General features: G+C 43.3%; 2 protein-coding genes across 5 annotated transcripts; one reads left to right on the top strand and one right to left on the bottom strand.

Annotated features, from left to right (window-relative positions):
* Positions 1-454: 454 nt before the first annotated feature.
* Positions 455-16,840, bottom strand: emsy (EMSY transcriptional repressor, BRCA2 interacting). 4 transcript variants are annotated; one of them, XM_061248276.1, is made up of 20 exons: positions 16,664-16,840; positions 14,597-14,741; positions 14,194-14,293; positions 13,979-14,053; positions 13,300-13,475; positions 13,011-13,169; positions 12,011-12,270; positions 10,367-10,595; positions 9,827-10,027; positions 9,294-9,443; positions 8,846-9,010; positions 8,609-8,745; positions 7,988-8,161; positions 7,301-7,502; positions 6,956-7,120; positions 5,584-5,739; positions 4,756-4,931; positions 3,711-4,277; positions 2,286-2,693; positions 455-1,725 (listed from the first exon to the last, which is right to left on the bottom strand). In XM_061248276.1, exons 2-20 carry the CDS (start codon positions 14,700-14,702, stop codon positions 1,528-1,530), a joined length of 3,804 nt encoding a protein of 1,267 aa, XP_061104260.1. In that variant the 5' UTR covers positions 14,703-14,741; positions 16,664-16,840; the 3' UTR covers positions 455-1,527. The 4 variants fall into 4 exon arrangements, with proteins under 4 accessions (XP_061104260.1, XP_061104261.1, XP_061104263.1 ...); XM_061248277.1 differs by lacking the exon at positions 16,664-16,840 and adding an exon at positions 15,868-15,890; XM_061248279.1 differs by lacking the exon at positions 16,664-16,840 and adding an exon at positions 15,545-15,563.
* Positions 16,841-18,287: 1,447 nt separating this feature from the next.
* thap12a (THAP domain containing 12a) lies at positions 18,288-23,118 on the top strand. The gene is made up of 5 exons (XM_061248773.1): positions 18,288-18,540; positions 19,051-19,171; positions 19,397-19,504; positions 20,444-20,480; positions 20,572-23,118. The coding sequence occupies exons 1-5, from the start codon at positions 18,452-18,454 to the stop codon at positions 22,464-22,466; spliced, it is 2,250 nt and encodes a 749-aa protein (XP_061104757.1). The 5' UTR covers positions 18,288-18,451; the 3' UTR covers positions 22,467-23,118.
* The last annotated feature ends 1,108 nt before the right edge of the window (positions 23,119-24,226 follow it).

Below are 24,226 nucleotides of genomic sequence, written 5' to 3'. Positions count from 1 at the left end.
TGACATAGAGCTTGAAGTTGTCAGCTTTAACCAAGTTTGATATTAAAGCCTCTGAACATAAAACAAAACAGAACTCCTAACATGTTGCTCAGGGACAAAGTGATGTCAACAGTAAGTTCAGAGGTTGTTTTCGACCAGTAATGTCATGTAATGAAGAAGTGCCATGATGTGACTGCACAATCATGTACGCTCATATCGTCCTTAACAAAAAATGCATAATAAACCAAAAATGTGCCTCCCAAAATGGCTTAGTCGGTGAGTGCACTTACCAAAAGAACAGGATTTCATGCCGTGACTGTGTCACTGACTGCCTGGGAGAGTGCACAGGTGCTTTTTTTCACCTATTTGAAAAAACCTTAACATACAGTAACCAGCCACATTTCCTTATCCCTTTCTTATCAGTTGTAACCCACATGGATGTACTTCTGCACATGAAAAAAGTAGTACTCAAGAGTTCCATAGAAAAGTTTATACATTTAAGAAATACTAAACATTACACCAAGTGAACACAAAACGGTACTGAATAAAGTCCTTTCCTGTTTTAGCAAGTAAAAAAAAAAACTGTTTCTGAGTTTCAAAGTGCGAAAGCTTGAAGGATTAATTAACTACCTGCTACTTTTGCTCAGATTCTTTTTCTACTGCTCTAGATGGTTTAAAACCAATGAACACTGCAGTGAGGATGAGATTTCAGTCATGTTGAACTTGTCACATTAGAGCATTGGGCAGGCTCTTTACTTTCAGGTTCCTACACCCTTGACCTGTTACTCAAGATGCGGATGCCATGAAGATGCGAGTGTATCAGCAAAACTCAAAACAGAATACACCACAAAATCCATGTTGTGTTGAGCAAAATCCATTTTACAATCATGTTCATTTTACTGAACATATCCAGTAATTCAAACAGATTTAGATTGTGTGTGAATATACCAATCATCAGAAATTCCTTGATATCCTCTACTTATAATATTGATCAGATGTTAGACCAAACATATCCATGTATCAGGGTTTACATCATTTTTACAATTTGAATATCGCCTTATTACAAAAATGTTCCAAAAAAATTAAGCCACGGCAATCGCTTTCACTCTGGAACACTGCATTTCTCTTCCAAAATGTACACAAAATCTGATTAATTTAAAAAAATTGTTTTTTTAATTTCGTTTTTTGCTTTCTTCTGTTTTGTGGATGCCTCTCATCTAGTTACATCAGGCAGCAAGGTCACTCCTCATCAAGAGTTCACTTTGGTCTCTGTTCATTCAGTTTCCCTTTTAGGTCATTTCCATTTTAAATATTGTAGCTTAGCTTGTCTCTGCTTCTTCCTTCCTTTGAAATGCAGGAATCAAATGGGACCATCAAACTTCATCTGAGGTCTTACCCAGACATCTTCATGACAGAAGTTTCTGTTTAAATGACACTTAAATGACAAACAAACAAACAAACAATGATCTCTCACACAGTATAATACAAGAACACTCTCTCCAGGCAACTGCTGCCTCCCAGTTAGCTCAGCCCCCAGAGGATGATGGGTCACTGTGATTGGTCAGCGCAGCCCTCCATGGGGCTGACAGCTGCCCCTTCGTCGTTGCTGCTGTCCACCTCCTGCTCCATCACGCTCTCCTCATCCAGACGCTGGCTGGTGTAGTCGGTTATCTCCAGGAAGCCACTGGGCTCCACCACCACATTTGACTGGCTGGAGTCTGGCATGATTGAATACTGGGGGATAACCTGGAAGGGAGAACGGGGTAAAGTGAAAGGTCTGCAGCGTTTCGTAGGCATTATGTATGAATTGTGGTAATACAATGGAGAAAACTCGTAGAAGAATCAGTAGCTTTATCCCCTGGAATTTAAAGAACGTACACCCATTTTTAGGTAAGAGCTCCAACCATGTAGAAGCAGTTCAGTAATTAAAACCTCATCTCACAATGAAGAGGTGCTACTCTCAGAGATAACGGTACAATAGGTAACATTTCTGTGTTAAAACTTTGTTACAAGACCATTCCTATCACTGAAAAAGGCTCACTGACATGCAAGTCGGGTTTCAAAACATAGTTGATGCACCGACACTGTAACAAAACATTTGGTTAAAAGCATTTGGATACAATAATTATAGCTCCTAATGGTTGACCGTGAGGAGTCCAAAATGACCTATTCTACCGTTAACAAAAGTGTGCTCAATGAATGGAATTTGAAATAGCCTTTAAAAAAATAAAATAAAAAAAAAGGGTGAGAAAATCAGAGGGTTAACATGTCACTAGAAGCCTGAGCTAGGTTGAGAGCTGCTCTACCTGTATGATGTCCACCTCTTTGCTCTTCTGGGCGGCCAGGCCCTGCATGCGGGAGAACTGTCCGTGGGCCTTGGAGTGGCCGGGGTGGTGGAGCGCGGAGCCGGAGCTGCTGATGAGCTGGGTGGAGGCCAGGCCGGGGGAGGCGCTCACAGCCTTGCTGAAGGAGCTGCAGTCGCTGGAGGAGTCCACCACCATGGGCTCCGCCCCGGGGTCGATCTCCGCCTCCATCATGGAGATCTTCAGGATGTCCGACACCAGGGACTTCTCCGCCGACTGCCCGGGGCCCGTGCTGGACTCGGGCAGGAGTTTGGCCACCGCCTCCCCGCTGCTGGACACGGGAGGCGACTGGTGACTCCCGAAGGTGATCTTCGTCACCGTGGCGCCTTGGGTTATTATGGGCTGCTGCACCTGGAGAGAGTGGGACAGATGTTCACCATAGGAACTGCTCTAAAACAAGGCTGCCCAAACATGTTCCTGGAGATTTACAAACCTGTAGGTCAGGGATACTCAATCCTACCCAGAAAGGGCCGGGGTGGGTGTAGGCTTTCTTTCCAACCAAGTGGTTACACGCCTGATTCTACTCACCAAGGTCCTTAGCAAAGGCTTTATTTGTTGATTAGTAAAATCAGGTGTGTAACTGGCTTGGTTGGAACAAAAGCCTGCATCCACAATGGCCCTTTCTGGGTAAGATTGAGTATCGTTACTGTAGGTTTTCACTCAAACCCCAACAAAGCACACCTCATTCAACAGCTAGATCTTGTTCAGCTGCCAATTAGTAGAATCAGGTGTCCAATTAAGGTTGGCCAACAGGACGGTAAGTTTCTCAGAACAGGATTGGGAAACCCTGCTCTAAAATTTTTATCCAATACCTACAAGGACTCTACCTGTAGCCAAGACAAAAATCTTAATTGACCAACAAAAGATCTTTCAATAAGCACTGAAAAATAATGGAATGTGTAACTTGGTTTTGCTTCGTAAATTTCACAACTCGTGAGCTGAGAATTAGAAGGTTCTGACATTTTCTTTTCAATGAATTAGTGTCACAAATATGTTACTTATAGGGCACTAAATACATGTGTAAAGATTCATACAAAAATACTGTTTAAAATAATGAAAAAGTCAAACGACTTGGTGCCAGATATCACAGGACACCTTCAGAGGTCTTGTGGAGTCCATGCCACGACTGGTCAGACCTGTTTTGGTGGCAAATCTGCTTGGAGCCCATTCACTTTGGAATCTTTGGAGCTCAATATCTCAAAACTCAGAACGCAGATAGAACTTTTCTAAATTCTCAGCTCACAAACTGCGACCAGCTAGCAGCGAAGAGCTGAGCCCGCCACTGCTGAGAACGGCGGTTAGCGCTAGGGGGGGGGGGGAGGACGGCCGCCTAACGTGCGGTAAAGCGGTGGGCGGGCAGGGACCCACCTGGCTGACCGGGGGCTTGTCGGAGCCCACGGGGTGGTGGGCCTGCAGGGGCGGGGGCTGGGAGAGCTGGGTGTGGATTGGCCGGTTGTGGGAGGTGGGCGCCTGCTGGAGGCGGGGCAGCTGTGGCGTGTGCGGGTGCTTCACCGCGATCACCTGCACCACGGTCTGGGCCCCTGGCTTCTCCTTCGCCGGCCCCTGCTGCTGCTGCTGCTGCTGCTGCTGCTGCTGCTGCTGCTGCGCTGGGGGTTGTAGCGGCTGGGCGGCCGGCCGGGGCTGGGGGGATTGTGGCTCCGCAGGAGGGGGCTTTTTGGAGGAGGACGGCAGGGCGGCCGCGGGCGGTGGCTTGCTGGGGGAGGGCTGGGTGGAGTGGGGCACGTGCCGGCCCTGGTCCGGCGGGGCGGGGGCCGCTTTGGGCTGCTGGGGGGGCGGGGGTTGGGGTGGGGCGGCGGGCTGGGAGGACCTGTAGAACAGGCCCGTCTGAGGGTCCAGCGTGTCGCCCTCCAGCTCCCCCTCTTCCACCGTCTGCTCCTCAGACGGCTTGCTCTGCGTCACCTGGCTGGAGGCAGCCTGACAGACCACAGAATCTGCACGTTAATCCTGAGGAAACATACCACACTGACCCTTTCTGTGTCAAACCGCTACATTACTGCTATACTCAATACTCAAGACTGCTGCAATACTGCATAACTGCTATACTCAATACTCAAACTGCTGCTTTACTGCTATACTCAATACTGCTGCAATACTGCTATACTCAATACTGCCGCAATACTGCGACACTCAGTACTCATACTGCTATACACACTATTCAAACTGCTAGAATAGTGCATAACTGCTACACTCAATAGACAAACTGCTACTATACTCAATACTCAAACTGCTACAACACTCCTTTACCACAAGGACACAAGCTTGAATGATATTGCACTGAACAAGGCGGTTTGTTCAGGACTGATTCAAAATAAGGTATAAACAAATAAACACTGTCCTTGGTCTACAAACAACAAACGGAGCCACATGCTGCAAGATTGCTGGTCCTGCTTACCTGCTGCATGATTCGAGTGACCGTGACCACAGGGGACATTGTGATGGAGGCCTTGGGCACCGCAGGCACGGGCCCCGGGGTCTGGGATGTGGCCCCGTGCTGCTGGCTGGAGGTCAGAGCCATCTCCGTCCCCCCCGCTACTGCCCCAGAGAAGGTGCTGGCCTTGCTGGGTTTACCTGGAGGGAGAGGGCAGGCCTCACGTCACTACAGCCCAGTCATCTGTATTACATCAGCAAAACAGTATTTCAGGACAGCCAGAGATATCGTCTCCATCCGCAATTAATCTTATCCGCGATTCGACCAACTTGGCAGAGCAATGTTTAATGGTTTCTAACTACATTCAAAATGAAAAAATGCCCATTAATGATCACAAACGAATTGTAAATCAGTCTCAGTACATCACATGTTCAGACACAGAAAGTCCCTCTGCCCCCCGCCACAAAACAACTGAATTGTCTCTGTCGGCGACAAGCAGGCTAGTGGACTGGTGGCTTGCTCAGCCATGAGACCAGAGATCATTCCAACCTGCTTCACAGAACAGACCAGTACATCTGTGGCACCATAATAAAAACACACAAGATGCACTGGCACCTGGAAGGTTGGTGGTTCAAGCCCCGTTGTAGCCAAAATAAGATCTGTGCAGCGTGCACACTGTTGGGCCCTTGAGCAAGGCCCTTAACCCCACATTGCTCCAGGGGGGATTGTCCACTGCTTAGTCAAATCAACTGTAAGTCGCTTTGGATAAAAGCATCCTCCAAATAACATGTAATGTGATGTAATAATGCTCAGATCGTGTAATAGCGGGCGAGAGGCGGTCAGGAAACAGACCGGCGGTGCTGTACTCCGCTCCCTGGTCGGGCTCCACTGCAGCCAGGCTCGAGGACTCTGGGGCCGGCTTCTTCTCCTGAGCCATCTGGATGGGCACGGCCATCTGGCTCAGGTCGATGGTGTGCTGTCGAGGCTTGGGCTCGGACTTCTCCTTCACTGCAACGAGGAAATGAACATCGGCACAACGCCGCGGTCATCGTCCACATCTCGACACCACGTCGGTGATGTCGCCAGCCCTCAACTAGTACTGGTTTTTCGCAACCATCTGAGGGCATGCGATGTTAAGATTTCTTTTGTCTTTTTTATTTCATCATATCTGATGCAGTAGCACAACTCCTTTCTGAGCCAAAGTGAAATGCTTCCGGGGGGGGAAAAACATCACTTTGTTTCCCGTTTCCATGTGGTAGATAAAAACATGACTACAGGGATAAAGAGTGAAAATGTAAGCGATGTGTTTTTAAAAACGAATAGGTAACATTGAATAGATACAAATTATGTTTTATCTCCCATGAAAGCATTTCACTGAAGTTTGGAGATGCGTTACCGCATCAAGTGTGATTAAAGACGAAAAGGAACGAAACCTAGCGCCACCTGCCAGAGAGAGTTCTTATTGTGCTAATAAAACTATTTGATGTAAAGTGATAGCAATACATCATGCAGCCCTGTACAGTCTCCCAGACAACTAGATTCTACTACAAGTTTACTGCACCCTACTGCAGATGCTGGGAGATTACTGGAGAGTCAGTATGAGGAAATCACGCATCACCTTCACAATAATGGCACAGGAGCTGGCAGGTGGGTCTGTGCTACTAAATACTAGATTTCAGTGCAGTGGCCTACCCAGTTGTATGGTGTGTGTGCCAACTATTGGCAGAAGCCCCCAATACTGGTGCATAAATGACTGCAGTGTCTCCCAGGGGTTTAGGGTTTCAATGTGACTGTTCCTGACTTGCAGAAGAGCGCTTCTTCTGGATGACCATGAAGTGAAAGTTGCACTGTTCGGAACATGGTGAGCTAACTTGCTGTTGGGAACACGGTGAGTTTACGTTACTCTAGACTACGGCTGCCAGAGGACAGATGGGATGGATACGCACTCCTCTGTAACGTGTGCAAGCCTGTTCTTGAATGAATCGTTACGGCATGTTTGTGACGTTCCAAAAAAGAGAAATAGAGAGAAGAAAACTGGCTGAGCACGTTTTATGAAACATAAATAAAGACAGACATGGAGTTTTCAGTTTTTTTTCTTTCCAGAGTGTGGCAATTCAAAACAAATGGTGTAACGGCAGGGTTGAATCCTACTGTCATCAGTGTAAAGAATCTGACAGAATGCGTTGTTATGACAACAGAACTGTAACTCCCCAGCACAACCAACCTGTTGTCTGCTGCAACTCCAGCAAAGCTTTGATGGTGGAGGTAGCGGACTGGGACTCCCCCGACACGTCCTGATAAATGATTGTAGGGCTGGCCTCCACCGACACCTCGTGCTCCGTCCACTCCTGCCCTCTAGAGGTTATAACGTGCACTATAGGCTGAGAATCTGGGAAAAAATAACGGCATGACAATTTTACATGACAGGTCTTGCCAAACACTTGATGTTCACAGTTATGAATTCCTCAGGACTGGTCTTGACGGCATTCACCCATGTCAATGAAATATCTAGTCTCTGGCATTATGACAGCCAGAACAAACAGCCAAAGGCACAGAACGCACTAAGTACCGTGTGAGCTGTGTGAGGACTCAGAAGGGGAGCTGCCCTCGGTGTAGGGCTGCGTATCGTCCTTCATTGCCCCCTCTTGGATGGAGGTCGGTACTGCCTCAGCAACACGGGAGACCTGCTGCAGGGTTTCGGTCACCAGTTGCCTGGTCTGCTCGCTCACCACAGTGGTCTGGAAAGCCATCGGCTTCGGCTTGATGAGAACCTGGCAGGTCACATTAATCCAAAGGTCATTACGCAATAATACCTTGTGACCAAAGTCTCAGAAAACAACAAAAGAAAAAAAAATTATACCATCAAAGAAAACTTCCCTTTTCTATCCGGCACACATACTTTTAATTGATTGGCCTATACATCTGATGAACGTCTAAATATGTCCATAATTTCAAAACTTTAAATACGAATGTAATTGTAGAAGCAGGTGAAAATGGGAGTAACCACATAGTCCAGCTAAGAAGATGGAGAAGCAGTCATGCATGTATTATCTGGCATTTTATTTTAAACATGCTTTTCAAATTAGTTAACTGTGTTTCATTCTAGATGTTCAACATTGTTTCATCCAGAATATGCTGGATTGTAAGGCAGAAACATGTAAGATGTGACATTGTGGCATCAAGGAATATTCCCGTATTATGAATATTCCTCTCTCTGTTGACCTATGAGCATGGCAGCAGAGCTGGTAGTTCTGACCTGGGTTTTACCCTGCTGTCCGTACACTATCTTGGTGGGGATGATCTTGGTGGTGGTGGGCTGAGCCCCGGAGCCCATGCCCTTGGGCTGCGTGACGATCATCTTCGTGATTGGCCGAGAGGCGGTGATGATCGCCGGCTTCGCCCCGGGCACAGCCTGCAGCGTCTTCTCCCCCTGCAGGCCAAACAGGGAGTTGCACTGTGAATTAGCTGTAGCAGTGGACTGTGAAAAGTTATCATTCATTTTTATTATAATTTATTTTATTTTTATTTTTTTCCTCCCAATTTGGTAGCCAATTGTAGCCCATTTATTCCAATTATCAATGTTAGCTGAGGATACACCATCAACGACCCAGTCCCTCGGAGGCCCAGATGGATCTAGCGATCCTGAGAACAACACGCCTTCTTCAAGCCGTTTCGTCTCACCCGTGACCGCGATTGCGAGGCTATTGTGCGCAGTGACCGCCGAGTCCCTCCCTCAAGAGCGGCGGGCCAATTATGCTGCTCCACAAGAGCAGGACCGGGAATCGAATCCCGCCCGGTCCTCGGTGTGCAACTGCAACAAACCGATGCCTGCGTACACGATTCCAGATAGCAGTGTGGTTCAGGGACAAGTCCTCACCCCCGCATTTAACAACGTGGTGACCACGTTCTTCCCGGGCAGTCCTTGAATGGTGGTCCCTTTCCCGGTGGTCTTCTGCACTACGATCACGTTGGGCTTGGACGTCATGGGAATAGTGGTTATCTTGGTCGTTGTTCCTGAGGTAGAAAGTGTTCATTTAAAAAAAATAAACTTCACTGCTCCCGGTTTTAAGAATAACTGCAGAAAACAGCAGGGGAGATGCCGGCTGGTTCTCACCGATGTTGCCGCTGATGATTTTGCCTCCCAGTGTCGCCAGAGACTTGGGGACCACCGTGATGATGCTGCCGCTGGTGGTCTTCACGTAGGTGGCACCGGGTGACGCCGCCATTCGGGCTCCGATGTTGGGGCTCACGGTGGGTCTGGAGTAGGTGGCCTGAGTACCTGTGCGACAGTGCCAAACAGTCAATGGCCAAGACGGCAAAATGACAAGCCTGGCCTTAACGCTTTAACCAAACATTCTTATGCTGCAGCACCAATCGGAAGAGGAATTTATCTTCTGTTATAACCGGTTTTCCTAGTCTCCTCTCAATTGCAAAGTCAACCGTATTAGCAAACCCCCACCTTCTTGCACTTGGTTGGCTCAATTGCACAAGGCAAGAAAAATGTTGAAATCTTAAACAATGACGTATTTAACCCAGGTCTAATTAGTACAGTGTTGGTGCACCTGTGGGTGTGGACACCAGCTTGGTTGTCATGATGGCGCCGTTGCTACTGACGACCATGATGGGCGAGGTGCTACTGCTGGGCAGGGCAGCGGAGGAGGGCTTAGGGAGGATTTTACTGGGCTGCATCTGCTGAGTGATGATCTTCACTCCTACACAGAGAGAAATACCAGCACAGATCAGCTCAATTCAAGGTACAATAGGTAAGATTTTTGTGTTAAAACATTGTTACAAAACCATTGTAAATCCCTTCCTATCATTGAAGAAGGTTCACTGACATGTTGGCTCACGTTCTGCCTGTTTAAATCTGGGTTTCATAATATACAGTTGATGGACTGACTAAACGAATTAGTTTAGAAACTAAACTAATATCAAAAATAGAACAGAGAATGAGTAAACAAACTACTCGCACTTCCATTTACTTGCATATCAAACACCATGTTCCTTTGTAGTACCAAGGGCAAATATAAGCAAGTAATGGTGAACATGAACAGTCTGCATGAAGAGCCCACTCTGGCCCTGAGTGCTTCCCCACCTGACTCCTGCTTGATCTGAATGGTGGGCTTGCTGCCAGGAGGGGTAGTGGAGCTCTGGGCAGTGCTGTGGGAGGAGGCAAGAGGGGAGCCCTGTTGGTGCTGCTTGGGGAACTGGGCCAAAATCTGGGTGGGAGAGCCCACCAATGTCTTCGGAGAAGGCAGCCTGGCGGATGCTACTTTGACAGCTGCAGAGGAGGCACCTGATTGGGCGACAGCATTTGGTTTTGTAAGTGGAATCACAAACTGCAAAACATGGCTTTCTTACAAGCATTTATAGTCTTGTAATAAAACTTAAGATCTTTTTTTTTTTTTTCTCAAGTACAAAATATTAGCTTTAAGTTAGTTTGTGTGAAGTTAAATTCTCACCGCATTGGCTAATCTTGAAATGAGTCAAACTTTCACCTTATTATGTCTCATTTAGCAAAAAAGTAATAGAAATAAAATAAGATAATTCAAGTTAAAAAAAATAAGACTAAGATACTTTTTAAGACTTATTTTTAGTTTTTGTGTTTATGACGGGAGCGGTGCAGGATACTTACCCTGCGCTATAGTGGACATGACCACCGAAGGCGTGGAGGAGACCATGGTGGTCACGGCAACTGTAGCCGGGGAGGGCGAGGGTGCCGGGCCGGCTGGGATGACCACGGTCTGCTTTTGGCTGGAGGACGTCAGCATGGAGGTGGACACAAGCTTGGCCGCATAGTTGTGGGACTTGGAGAGGATGTTGGGCACAAAGTTGGAGCTCGGAGACGTTGTCACAATAATCACCTGGCAAAAAATATATGTTAAATAGAGCTGCAAGCAGCAATCCTGGGGGCCAAGCAGCAAGCCCAACATGCTGTTGCAACATTTGAGCTACCTTCTACCATTGTGCAAAGTTTCGTAAAAACTGGTTATAGGTGCTGTCATAAACTCCCATTGAAATTTTTCCATTTCTAAACATTGTAGTTTGTTATACCATCACCATGTTGCCAAACCACTTCATATTTCACCAGGAGCCATTAAGGGTGCCCTACTATAGAAAAATCAGCATGGCGGTTATGTCTAAACAAAAAATTAGCTCTATGGTGCCCTGCTTTTATTTGATCAGACCACTATTTGAGGTTAGCTTACTATTATGGTTGCAAGTTTTCTGGTATTACATTAAACCATCTTGAAGTTATTAATTTATATCAAGAACCAAGGCCCCTGATTAATTAATTGGCTCATAGTAGCTTTGGACCATGGACTATGTCTACCATGGAGACAGGTAAATGTGTTCATCATGAGGACTGAAGCATGAACACACACTTTAATGACTGTAGGTCAAACAGGGCAAGAGATATGGCGGTTCAAAGTTTACCATTTCAATCGATTGCTATAGTGCCCCCCTTAGGCCAATCAATGTAAAAGTCATGTCGTGGCCTTTGGGCATTACCCACTATGATTCTGCAAAGTTTCATATGAAGTGACCAGTCGGTTATAGGTGCTCCCATTGCATAAAATAAAATGTATAAATAAATAATAATAATAATAATAATAATAATGATGATAATAATAATCATAATCATAAACATAATAAAAGCAAATATAACAATAGGGTGCTTTCGCACCTTCAGTACCTGGCCCCCTAATAAGCATACATTGCTTAAATATATAAACCACTCTTAATGACTGCCCAAAGTGACTATTATGTGCTAATACAGTGACTATGCACAAGTCAAAAAGAAAAATGTTATCATTTTACAATTATGCAATAATACACACGAAGGAGTGACTTGTGATCAGCACAGCAGTGACATTATCTCAAGGTGAGACACAACTTCGAGTGTATTGTTGCAATTATACAACAGCTTCACCAACACCGTTTATAAATAAAAATAAATAAATAAACTTAAGAATGATACAGTAACTCAGGTTTGAATATATGCCATTTTAAGGATAGGACAAGCTTTTCTGAAGTGTTGCAAGATTGCTCATCTCTGATGTGATGAATCAACCGAACGTTAACATACCAGTTTGGTTTTGCCAAGTTAGGAGTGATTAACGTGTGATAATGTAACTGCTTCGAAAGTCCCTCAAGCCAATCACAAAATGAGGTCGGAAAAATTCAGCATTAGGTCACAATTATTATATATAGGCAGCAAATAAGCGTGCCGATGAGCCAGAGTATAAGCAGCAGCGGTCGAAGGTGCTTGCAGTACCTTCTGTGTAGTGGTGTTGGTGGTCTGGGTGGTGGGCTTGGTGAAGGTGATCTTGACGGGGGACATGTGGGGGGGCAGGGAGTTGGCAATGCTCTGCATGATGTTGCTCATCTTGGGGCTGGCGCTGACCGGCACGGTGATGGTCTTGGAGATGGGAGGAGGCGGTTTCGGCACCTCCTTCAGCACCACGGGAGACGAGCTGGAGGAGTTGGTGCGCCGTCGTTTCCGTGGCTTCTCGTCCTCGTCAGAGCAGCTCACGCCTGCAGGTAAATACATTTCACCCTTAAAACCCATTGGACGGTGCTTCATCCCACAGTAAGACAATGATCCCAAACAAAAACCATTGGTCTCCTCCTTAATGATGTTACAAACTTTTCACTTTAGTAAGCCTATTGTTTAGCCTATGTCTCACCGTTTCATCCCAGTCATGTACCGTAACCACAACACTACAATGGTGCGTAGTGTAATGGTTAAGGTACATGACTGGGACCTGCAAGGTCGGTAGTTCACAATAAGATCTGCAATAAGATCCACACAGCCGTTGGGCCCTTGAGCAAAGCCCCTAACCCTGCATTGCTCCAGGGGAGGATTGTCTCCAGCTTAGTCTAATCAATGTAACAACTGATTAAGACAAATCAATAAACAAATGTAAACAATGTAATGTTATTTCTCAGCCTTCATTGGCACAATCAATAAACAAGCGAAAAGCAGTACATCTTTGACAATGTTAGATGTCTAAGTGCAGACAAGAAAGGAAGAATATCTAGGCAGCTCTACACAAGACTTGAGGGAAATAAAATGTTCTTGCTTGATAAAAGGGTAAAATGATTAAAGGTATACACAGCTTCTGGATCTGCTGATCCGTCATTTGTGATGGTGGATCTAACGGAGCATTCCAGCATGAACCTGACAACCAGGAACTGAGTGCCAAATAAATGACTCATCACAACATTCCAACCGTAGGGTAGTTCAGAAGAGTGCTGACTGCAACTGAACTCACTTTTCACATAGACTGTGCTTCCACTGGGCAAGACGACCACGTTGGAGGCAGGGCTAGCGGGCCGGGGAGATTTGACAGCGGCTGCCGCTACGCTCCCGCTGGGGGCTGTGGCACTCGTAGGGGTGGAGGTTGTGCTTGTGTAGGAGTAGCAAACAACCACTGGAAACAGGAGGGAAATCACAGACTTTATTGATACCATGGGTTTTTTTTACTGCTATCCTACTCATAAAATCTTTTCCAAAAATCACAACAAGTACAAACGCATCGTGTTCTTCAGCATCGGGCCTACCTTCTTTATTGCCGGTTTCAGCAGGCAGCAGGAGCGAGGCGTTCTGATGGGCTGTTGCACTGGCCACGGCGTTTGCAGTGACAGTGAATGCTGTCTGTGGGACTAGCCTTGGCATCAGTGGGACTAACCTACGCCCCTCGATTGACCATTCTGATGAGCTGTTTGGTCCAGACATGCTACATGTGGCACACAACACCATTATTACCTTATGGACAAAATATACAATCACAGAGCACATCAGTTAGACTAGATTATTGAATTATCTAATCAACCAATCGTGTGGCAGCAGTGCACTACAGAAAACCATGCAGATACAAGTCAGGAGCTTCAGATAATGTTCACAACAACCATCAGAATCAAAACATCCAGTGAGCATTCTGCTGGCAAAACCACATCATTAACGAGAGAGGTCAGAGGAGAAGGGCCAGACTGGTCAAAGCTGACAGGAAGGTGACAGTAACACAAATAACCACACATTAGAACAGTGGTGTACAGAAGCACAAAACATCAAACCTTTAAATGGATAGGCTTCAGCAGCAGAAGACCAATAAGTCTAATGAATACGTAATGAAGTGCTCACTGAGTGTATACCGATATTCAAGTTCAAGGAACAATCCTCTATCAGTGAAAATATATACAACTTGATGCTGCAACTTGGCAATGCTAATTGTTTACTTACTGATATGCAATGGTGGTTAAGCGTTCATCGTTTACTGCTCTGCGGACCTCAGCACGATGGCGCTCTGTTGAGATGCTGAAGAAAAATGTAAAACATTTTCAGCCTCAGACATTCAAATATCACAACAAAGGAACTCTAACTATGCATGAATATTGAACATAGAGACAAATGACTATATTTACACAAAATTAATAACCGTACATGGGCTTATATACCTAAGGACTTTAGTGAGTTCTCCCAGCAGATCTTTCTTGTCCTTTGTGAGGTCTCCTTGGGCTCGAAGGGCACTGATAACCCCAGCATATGCCTCCAGCTCTGGAAAAAAAAGAAAAACAGAACATCATAAAAAAAATAGATCCACAATAGAATAGCTTCATGCATGACAAATGCTTCCATTTTAACAATCCAATTCCCTACTGAACTGTTAAGTCATTTGTGCAGAGCGTTGCATAAACTTATTCTACAATTACTTAGATACGATAGTACAATTTGTTTCTGAATTACCCCATCATATCAAATTACAAATGACAAATTTCAACAAAAATGGTCTGAATGAAAAAACATATCTAACGGTCCCTCTCTTAACCCACCACAAGGAACAGATAGGCCAGCTCTTACCGAGTCTGCGAAGTATCCTCTTACACTCATCCCTGCCAAGGTCCAGCAGGGTGGGCCACACCACGGGCATGGTGCCAGCCAGCTGCGGCTTCTCCTGCTGGATCATGAACTATGCACAAAATGGCAGGCAAGGTGACGGAGTCCGCTTGAAGAAAAAACATCAAAATGAAACCTCCAGCATGTGTGTGAATACAAGACAAATAAAACTATTGTAAGAACAGCTTCACACTGGACAAATGTGATTCTTGAAAAACTGAGGTGTCAGCTGCCATAAAATGGGCCCATCGTAGAATAAGAGCGATTACTTTAAGAGAATCTGGCATTTTCAATATCCATATATTGAAACAGTCTGAAATTTTCTCAAGGACTATTCTAAATTTGGAATGAAACTTAATAGATTTGTTTGACATCTCAGTTCCAACAATGGGTGAAACAAAAAAGACCAATAAAATAGAATCACTTTATATCTTCGCTAAGCATTTACTATTTTACATGAATCTTTCAATTGTTAGTAATCAAAGCATAAAAGTAATCAACACAAACATAAAATTTCAGTGTTTTGCGGATTTTATACAGCTGCAATACGTTTTATACAGTCCCCCATTTCAGTGCACCACAATATTTGGGACAAATAGCTTCACAGGTGTTTCCAATTAGCCAGGTGTGTTCAATTCCTTTCTTGAGCCTGTATAAGAGGCTTCAGTAGCTTGATTCCCAGTGTTTGATTGCCTTTGGAGCCTGTTATTGAGTTGTGCCAATGAAAGTCAAGGAAGACTGAGAACTAACAACACAGTCAGACCTCGGCTAAACAATAGGCTTACTAAAATAAAAAGTTTGGAATATCATTAAGGGAACTAATGGTTTTTGTTTGGGATCATTCTCTTTCTGTGGGATGAAGCACTGTTCAATCAGTTTGTGGGCATTTCACATCCACGCCCACCTCCTCACCCATTCTGATCTGACGAACACGTGTTCGGGTGTTTCTCTTCATTATGGCGAGAACTCGTTGGTCATGATTGTAGAAGTTTCCTTGGCCTACAAGTCCCTTTGCAATTACACCGCCCACCAGTGCTCCCTTCTTAATTATGTTCCAAGCCGTTTATTTTGTTAAGTCTTCGTCCTTATTGCTCAGCCTTGCAATGGCTTCCTTGACTTTCATTGGCACAACCCTGGTCCTCATGTTGACAAATATGAGGCCAATATTTGCCAATAACAGACTCAAAAGGCAATCTAAACCTAGAATAAAGACTAGATGGTGAAAGCTCTCAAACCTGCACTCAGGAAGCGACTGAAGACACCTGTGAAGACATTCGTCCCAAATAGTATGGCACTAGTATTTGTACTAATCGTCTAGCTAGTTAACTAGACTAGTTACAAAAAGTATCTAACGTTAGCCTCCCAGGTTCAACAAGTTTAACAGCGAACCACTAAGCTGTTCACCACTTCTCCACGAAATTCATGCTAGACGTTAGCTAACAGCTAGCCAGCTAATTAATAGTATCAATGTAACGTTAACGTTAGCTACCTCGTCATAACATTGTTACTAGCTAGCCAAAACAGTAGGATTGCAGTTCATACCATAACATCATAGCTAACACTAACGTTATTTTGCTAGCCAGCTAACTTAACTGCAGATGCGTGATGAGAATTTTACCAAATTCTGGCTAACGTCAATATTAGTCTAGCATAGCTCGAGTTAGAAATACTATAGTTAGTACATAGACGTAGCTAAGGTTTAAGGCAATTCAACAGAAGAAATGACTGGGGGGGAAAAAACAAAAACAAACCCCGCATCTAAGGTTAACATTCTAGCTAACGTTAGGCAATTTCTTTTTGACTAGTTAGCTAGCTAGCATAAGCTAGTTCGATAACAAGCAAACTAGTTAGCCTAAATTGCATTTCGCTGACAGACAGACAGCTAGCCGAATGTTAACTATCAAGATTTATTTGGAAATTCTGGCAAAGCAATAGCTAGCTAAGCTACCCAGCTCGCTAAATTGCTAACATTAAAAAGCTAGCCTAAAGCTATACGAACAGGATAGCTTTGCAGAAAATATTTAACATTACCATTCAGTGCGGAGAACTAAAGCAATATCTTGATTGTAATCCTGATTTGCAGACTCCCGTGTTAATTACATGGTATTATTGCAGCTAATCACTTTCTTCAAACAATGTATATGACCAGCTGGTACTTTTATTGAAATTCAGCCTCAGCCTCTTCATAGTCCTTCAATTCCACCATTATTAATCGACGCCAAAGAACTAGGGCCTCTAGCAAAGTCCCTGGCTTTAGCCTTTAAAATAACAACCTATGTAGAAGGTATATCCGTTCTTTTTCATTGCTGTTTACAAATCTGTATTTTGAGTTAAATTTAACGAACCTATTCATCAACGATAATGTAAAACAAAAATACATAACTAGTAAAAAATAATATTTTCTAAAAAGGCAATACGTTTAGCCCCTATTGTTGGACCTCTGTCGTCATTGTTGACATGTCGTTTTTTTCCTTTAAATTTCACGTACACAAAGGTAGATTTAAAAAATCTAAACCATGTTTTTCCAAATGAATTTGATTTATTTATCGAGTCTGTTAAATATATTGGCAACAAGAAGTCCAACTACTATTTTATATGCAAATTCGTTAAAACTAATTGAGGACCCCCCCCCCCCCCCCCCATGTATCTTATTTTTTTCATTTGATCTTTTTGTTGTTTCATGTAAGTAATTGTATATACACTCAGTGACCACTTTATTAGGTAGACCTATACACTAGCTTGTTAATGCAAATATTTAATCAGCCAATCATGTGGCAGCAACTAAATGAATACTGAATACCAGCATGGTCAAGAGGTTCGGCTGTTTTTCAAACCAAATGTGAGAATGTGGAAGAAATGTGATCTAAGTGACTTTGACAGTGGAATGATTGTTGGTGCCAGACAGGGTGGCTTGAGTATCTCAGAAACTGCTGATCTCCTGGGACACACAACAGTCTCTACAGTTTGCAGAGCATGGTACGAAAAACAAAAATCGTCCAGTGAGCAGCAGTTATGTGGGCAAAAAAACCTTGTTAATGAGAGTGGTCAGAGGAAAAGGGCCAGACTGGTAAAAGCTGACTGGAAGATGACAGTAATGCAAATAACCACACATTACAACAATGGTATGCAGAATCACTGGACCTGCAACATGTCAAACCTCTAGGTGGATAGGCTACAGCAGCAGAAGACCAATAAGACCTAATCAAGTGCTCACTAAGTGTATATTGTTATGTAATAAAAAAGGGAGGGAAGCCATTTTCTACAGTTGATGGTTCATTTGCAAAAACCACACTATTGCCACTGCCAAACATTGTATTTCCTTTTAATGACAATATAGTTACATCTAAATTCCCATTTCCTAAGTAAACCATCTTTATTCTATTCTTGCTAAGCCATTTGCTCTAGTCAAGGTTACGTCACAAATTTAGTCTAGCATTTATTTATAGGCATATGTTAACATTGATTCTTGAGTATTGGACAAATACATTTATGCATTTTAATGCATTTATCTTTTGGTTTTGGTCAATTTGACTCAGAAAGCTCAGAATTTCCCAGCCAAACAATGCTGCTGCTTTTAGATTTAAACGCTGAGAGCTGCAAACCTGAGCAAAATTGAAAACTGGAACAACAATGCATCATGGGATGGAGGCGGATGGTTCGCGTTGACTCCTCCAGGCCACACAAAGCACTGTAGCGCGCGTTGCTGGTCACTTAATCCCAAAAAATAGAAAAAACTACATTAAACACAGAAAATAACATTATTACTCTTTAGATTGTGCTTTGTGCTTCACATCTTTATGATATACGGCTGAGTAAAAAATGCCGAATTTTTGTGCGGCCCCGAATTGTACGAGGAAAAGCACCCAATCGGACTTGGCATTTTTTAGGTTTCCAAGAGACGTGCAAAGGTAAGCGAATTGTAGCTACAGTCTGGGTTACCATATGTATAGTACCCTATCTGTTATTGGAAAATGTAGCGAGTTAACAAGATAGACTAATTAATTTTCATCTTAGTCTGTGTTTTATTATTTGTTACTCGGTATTATGGGCCATTTGCTTAACTGTAATGTCAGTTAATTAGCTTGATACAGTAGCACTCGTAATAATTATAACGTTAGCTAGCTAGCTAACTTGGCTACCTATATTACAACAGAATTAAGTGGAAGCCCGATAGGATAGTAACCTAGAAAGCCCACCTAATTTTTGGGTTATGATATCGTCACGTGTTCTAACTTAGTTCGCTAGCTAGCTAACTTGGCCATCTACTAATGTCATAACGTTACGAATAGTAACGTAAGTTTCACCGTTTCCTCCGATTAGCTGACCACGTGCGTCTCTATTTTCACTCCATGGGAATTACACATGTATAAATATAATTGCTGATATTGTCAAATATTCTTCTGCCCTATCATACGCAGATGTAAACTATGGGTGGAGAACTGCCGTCGAGCAGATCTAGAAGACAAAACGTCTGACCAGTTGAATAAGCATTACCGGCTGTGCGCCAGACATTTTGAAAAGTCCATGATCTGCACAAGTGTAAGTGATCGTACTAACCTACGTGTATGACGTGCATATACGAATAAGGCATGTCAAATTCAACACCGTTTCCCTGAAGTTTCAGTTATTGTGCCACGATAACTTGTATGTAATTGGGATAATATTCATTGAGTTTGTAGCTTCCCCAATAACCCCCGACCTACACGCATACTAATCTGTAATCAAAATTGTATTTTAATTTGATACTTTTAACTTGTTTTTCAGAGCCCTTACAGGACTGTGCTCAAAGACAATGCTGTGCCTACAATATTTGACTTAACAAGCCATCTAAATAATCCACATAGCAGACATCGTAAGCGGATAAAAGAACTGGTAAGACAGTTATCTCTTTACTACCACTAATTGTTTTAATGCTGGGACTCAAATACATGCTGCTCTCTTGTGATTTTCACACACAACGGTCCTTAGAGTTTGCAGAGAATGGTGTGAAAAACATTCAGTGAGCAGCAGTTCTGTGGGCAAAAAATCCTTGTTAATGAGAGTGGTCAGAGAAGGGCTGACTGGAAGGTCCACATGTTACAAAAATGGTATGCAGAAGAGCATCTCTGAACATGAAACGTGTCAAACTTCTAAAAAAAATGAGTCTAATAAACACCTAATACTGAGTTTTTAAAGTAAAGTACTTTGTTGATTTTCTGTGAGATTTCATACTTCCTGAATGGATTTAAGAATTATGTTCAGATTTCTAAATATCACAGACTGTCCTTCTTTCAGGAGGTTTTCTCTAATGATATTCAGTCGGGTGACGAATTAAAGGAAAAACCTGAATAAATGAGAAATATATGAATTACTAATGCAGATGCTTCCATACAGATGTGCTACATGATAAAATTAAGTAGTTAACATCCTGTCAGGCTCTGTGGCATGTATACAAATGCTGGGCAGACCCAGTTGACCTTGGTTTTGGATCAAAGACATTGGTAAATGGGGTTGTAAATTGTGGTCTAAATGGCCCTTGTGGTGTGACATGGCCCTCTCCACCACCATCATCAAAACATCAAATGAGGGAATATAATTTGGAAGATTGCTATTCCATCCACACAGACTCATGTGGATTTTTAATCCAATTTGGGCTCCACCCAAATCCCAAGGGGTTTTGGCTTTTGGTTAAGAAAATGTAGTTGGGTCTAATAGCAATATAGCAGTCATTTTGATTGGTTGACAGTGGTTAGACTTCTGGGAATGAAAGGGTTAATTTGTCACCCTTCTGTACATTATAACTAAACAATGATTTTTATTTTTTGTTCTCAGACAGAAGAAGAATTAAGGAAGCTGAAAGAGAGGAGATGTAAGTTACCATACTTCATGAACTTTATTGTGTGCCACATAGATGTCATATTTGTTTTAAAATAATTATTTTACCTTTTTGCCATTGGAAGCCTCTGGTGACCCAACCAAAGTGAGCAAAAACAGTGACACATGCGAGGACGAGGACGAGGACAGCAGTGGTGCCAACGACGATTTGCCCCCGTTGACCACAGAGGAGAAGGAAATCAGAGATTACCTGAAATCCTTGTTTGAAGTGCTTGTCGTCATCGGAAAGCAAAACATCCCCTTGAATGGACATGCCGAAGTGGAGAGGGGGAGCAAGTCTTTCACTCCAAGCAATTTCCAGGCCTTATTGGAGTATCGCATCAATGCAGGGGATGAAGTCCTGAGGAAGAGGTTTGAGATGACGGCCGTAAACACAGAGTACTGCCCCGCCACCCAGCTGAGGCAGATGCTGGAGGTGTGCGAGAGCTGCATTCGCGAGGAGTTGCTGCAGGAAATCAGGGAGTGCCGGTTCTTTTCATTAGTCACTGATGAGCTTGTGGAGATCTCTGGGGAGAGGCACCTCCCCCTGCTCCTGCGGTTTGTGGACCAGTCCAACTGCCTGAGAGAGGAGTTCATTGGGTTCCTGCCTTTTGAGGGGGATGAAGAGACCCTGACGGAGCGGCTGCTTTCGGAGATCACAGAGAAGTGGGGTCTAAACATGGAGTACTGTCGTGGCCAGGCCCATGTCTGCTCTGGTGTGTCTGCCATCAAAATTAAAGCCATCGCTGCCAGGCTGACAGACAAATATCCAGTGGCAGTGTGTACCCCCAGTTCCACCTGTGCCCTGAACATTTTCTTGGCAAATAGTTTAAACTTGACAGGAGTTCAGTTAGTGATGTCCACCTTCAGAAAGATTGATGTGTTTTTCAGCAAGTCACCACTACTGCTGGCTGAGCTAGAGCATGCAATCTCCATCTTCTATCAGGGCAACGAGGAAAAGGCCAATGATCTCAAAGAGGCTTGTCGCACCATCTGGACAGAGAGGCATGATTCATTTGAGCTGGCTGTAGATTTATTAGAAGCACTCCTACTCTGCATGGACAGCATTCATGACAATGAAGACATGAGGTGGAATGATGAAATAACCAACAGTGCCTACCTAATCTCTGAAGCACTGGCAGACTTTGAATTTGTGGTTACGTTACTTGTTTTGAAAAACACTCTGTCCTTCACAAGAGCCTTTGGTAAGAATTTGCAAGGGCAAACCATGGATGTGTATTTTGCTGCCAGTAGTTTAACTGCTGTCTTGCATTCACTCAATGAGGTGCTGGATAATGTTGAGGTATACCATGAGTTCTGGTTCGAAGAGGCTGTCAACTTGGCTGCTGCCATGGAGATTCCGGTTAAAGTTCCCAGGCTGTTCTTCCGGAAGCAGCGTTCAGAAGCAGGCATGGACATTCAACCAGAGAGTTATTTCAAAGAACACCTAACTGTCCCAGTTGTGGAACGTGTCATAAAGGAGCTAAAGGACGTCTTCTCAGAAAACCACCTGAAGGCCCTTAAGTGCCTGTCACTTGTCCCTGCTGTTATGGGGCAGCTGAAATTCAACACATCAGAGGAGAACAATGCAGACATATACAACAATGACCTCCCCAACCCAGACACTCTTCCAGCTGAGCTCCACTGCTGGAGGATAAAATGGAAGCACAGAGGCAAGGAAGTCAGCTTGCCGTCCACAATCTATGACACGCTGCAGCTGTCAGAGGTCAAATTTTTCCCTAATGTGTACTCTTTCCTGAAAGTGCTCTGTACCCTCCCAGTTCTAAGGTTAGAAAACCCCAAGTGTGAAATTGCCCGGAAGCGCTTGAAGGCTTACCTTGCTGATACTCCTGTGAGCCACAGGTCGAAGAGTTTGGCATTGCTCAACATAAATTATGACATTAAGCATGATTTGGACTTGATGGTTGATAGCTACTCAAAAATGTATCCGGAGAAAGAACATTTTTCAGATGCTCTGTAAAACGTTCACTGACTGTAGAAGTGCCAGTTTCTACATCGCATCTTTTTCAGGTTGTAAAAACAAACTGCAAACCATAAAATATAAGCTATTGTTTAAACCCCTTTAGACTATTGAAATTTTAGTCAGCAGTATTTGTATCTCAAATAGTTTCTTTTTTTAAGTTTTTTTTTTACTATACTTCAACTTTCAACTTGTATTGAAATACTGTAGTTGGTGTTGATTGTATTGTAAATAGAGTACAATATTAAGATGTGAAAAATCTTAGAAAAAAAAATGGTAACAAGCTATGTTTAATGTAATGTAACATTTTAAAAAGGAGTAGTTCGCTGAAATTACATTTATAATCAGAAGTGATATTTCATGTGTTATTTTACTAGTGCAGCAGGTGCTACATACAGTTGTATGTCAAAATGTGGGAAAAAATGCTGATTTTACAAAAATATTGATACTGCCCAACCTGTAATAAGTGACATTTCTTGTTTGTCTCTAATATTTCTTTTTTTTTAGGGTAATATCATAAATGTTTTGAGAATAATGTCCTGATGACTAAAGCGTCAGTTAAATGACTAATGTAGAGATTAAGGAAAAAAGGGCCCCCACATGTCTAAAGTTTAAAAAATACTTTGAGGCATTAAAGTAAAAAGGAAGTTTACTTTTTTTGCATTGGTGTATTCAATTTTAAAGGCATACTATGCATGATTCATTTCCTTGCCTTCCTCCTGTGTTTACACACAAAAAAACAAATGTTACCAAACACTGGCCAGCCACTTGCATAATGGTTAGCCACAAGGCAATCTCTCGCAAACCCAGCTCACCACTGTAGCAGCCCATCCATACATGTCTGCTCATGCCCTCCTCCTCCTTCTAATTGGACCATACAGCATAAGAGTTCAGTGTATTGAACACATGCTTTTCGGCTAGAGCACAGAGAGAGCCACACCCAGAAATGGTCCAAACGGTTTTTAGAATAATAAATACAAGTAGACAAGCAAGGAAGAGAACACACACGGGTTGCTAGTGTATCATAGTAATGACTCCGTATGTTTGTTTTAGAATATTTTCAAGGTGAAAAAGCTGCATACTATGCCTTCAAACCATACTTTGAGAACCCCTGTCATGAGTTAGGTGCAAATATACAGAGGAAACAAAGAGTGCTTGAAACTGTTTTTTATTTATTTATTACTAAATAACAATTAAATTGGTTGCGCTACCTTTAGCAGCAATAATGGCTGCCAAACATTTTGTATAATTTGATATCAGTCTTTCATGTCACTGTTGAGGAATTTTAGCCCACTTTTCGTAGCAGAGCAGATTTAATTCAGAAACATTGGTAGGTTTTCAAGCACGTTTCAGATCGTGCCACAGCCTCTCTATTGGGTTCAATTCAGGACTTATACTGGTCAAAAGAGTTGGTTAAAATTAATCCACAGTGAGGTGGAAGATATATCAAATTGGAAAGGTTGATTACAATAATTGTGGCTAAAGGTGGTGCAATCAGTTACATTTAAGGGGAAATTAACTTTTTCACAGGGATGATTTGTGTGTTTGATAACTGTCACGACCCGGCTCACTGGCCATGACAAAAAGGGAGACGCACACTGACACATTAAAAAAATAACCAGTTAACAAAGGAAACGGGACAAATGTGGGGCGTGAAAGTCAGTTACATCAGTAGTGTGAGTGAGTGGATGTATGAAAAGTATGGTGAAGCAATGTCTGATCCAAACCCAAAAAGAACCAGAGCAACAGGTATGTGGGGA

This window comes from Conger conger, chromosome 7 (assembly GCF_963514075.1).
Source record: "Conger conger chromosome 7, fConCon1.1, whole genome shotgun sequence".
Taxonomy (NCBI): domain Eukaryota; kingdom Metazoa; phylum Chordata; class Actinopteri; order Anguilliformes; family Congridae; genus Conger; species Conger conger.
Note: the sequence above shows the minus strand (reverse complement) of the source record. Positions and strands in the feature narration are given on the sequence as shown.

Bases quoted from the DNA above. Each gene is read 5' to 3' on its own strand.
- emsy (XM_061248276.1), bottom strand. From the start codon at position 14,702: ATGATCCAGCAGGAGAAGCCGCAGCTGGCTGGCACCATGCCCGTGGTG. The intron at 13,476-13,978 runs GTAAGTAAACAA...TGCCACATGTAG, and splicing joins TTAACCACCATTGCATATCA to CATGTCTGGACCAAACAGCT. The intron at 8,162-8,608 runs GTGAGGACTTGT...TTTGGCCTGCAG, and splicing joins CCACGTTGTTAAATGCGGGG to GGGGAGAAGACGCTGCAGGC.
- thap12a (XM_061248773.1), top strand. From the start codon at position 18,452: ATGCCGAATTTTTGTGCGGCCCCGAATTGTACGAGGAAAAGCACCCAA. The intron at 19,172-19,396 runs GTAAGTGATCGT...CTTGTTTTTCAG, and splicing joins AGTCCATGATCTGCACAAGT to AGCCCTTACAGGACTGTGCT. The intron at 20,481-20,571 runs GTAAGTTACCAT...TGCCATTGGAAG, and splicing joins GAAGCTGAAAGAGAGGAGAT to CCTCTGGTGACCCAACCAAA.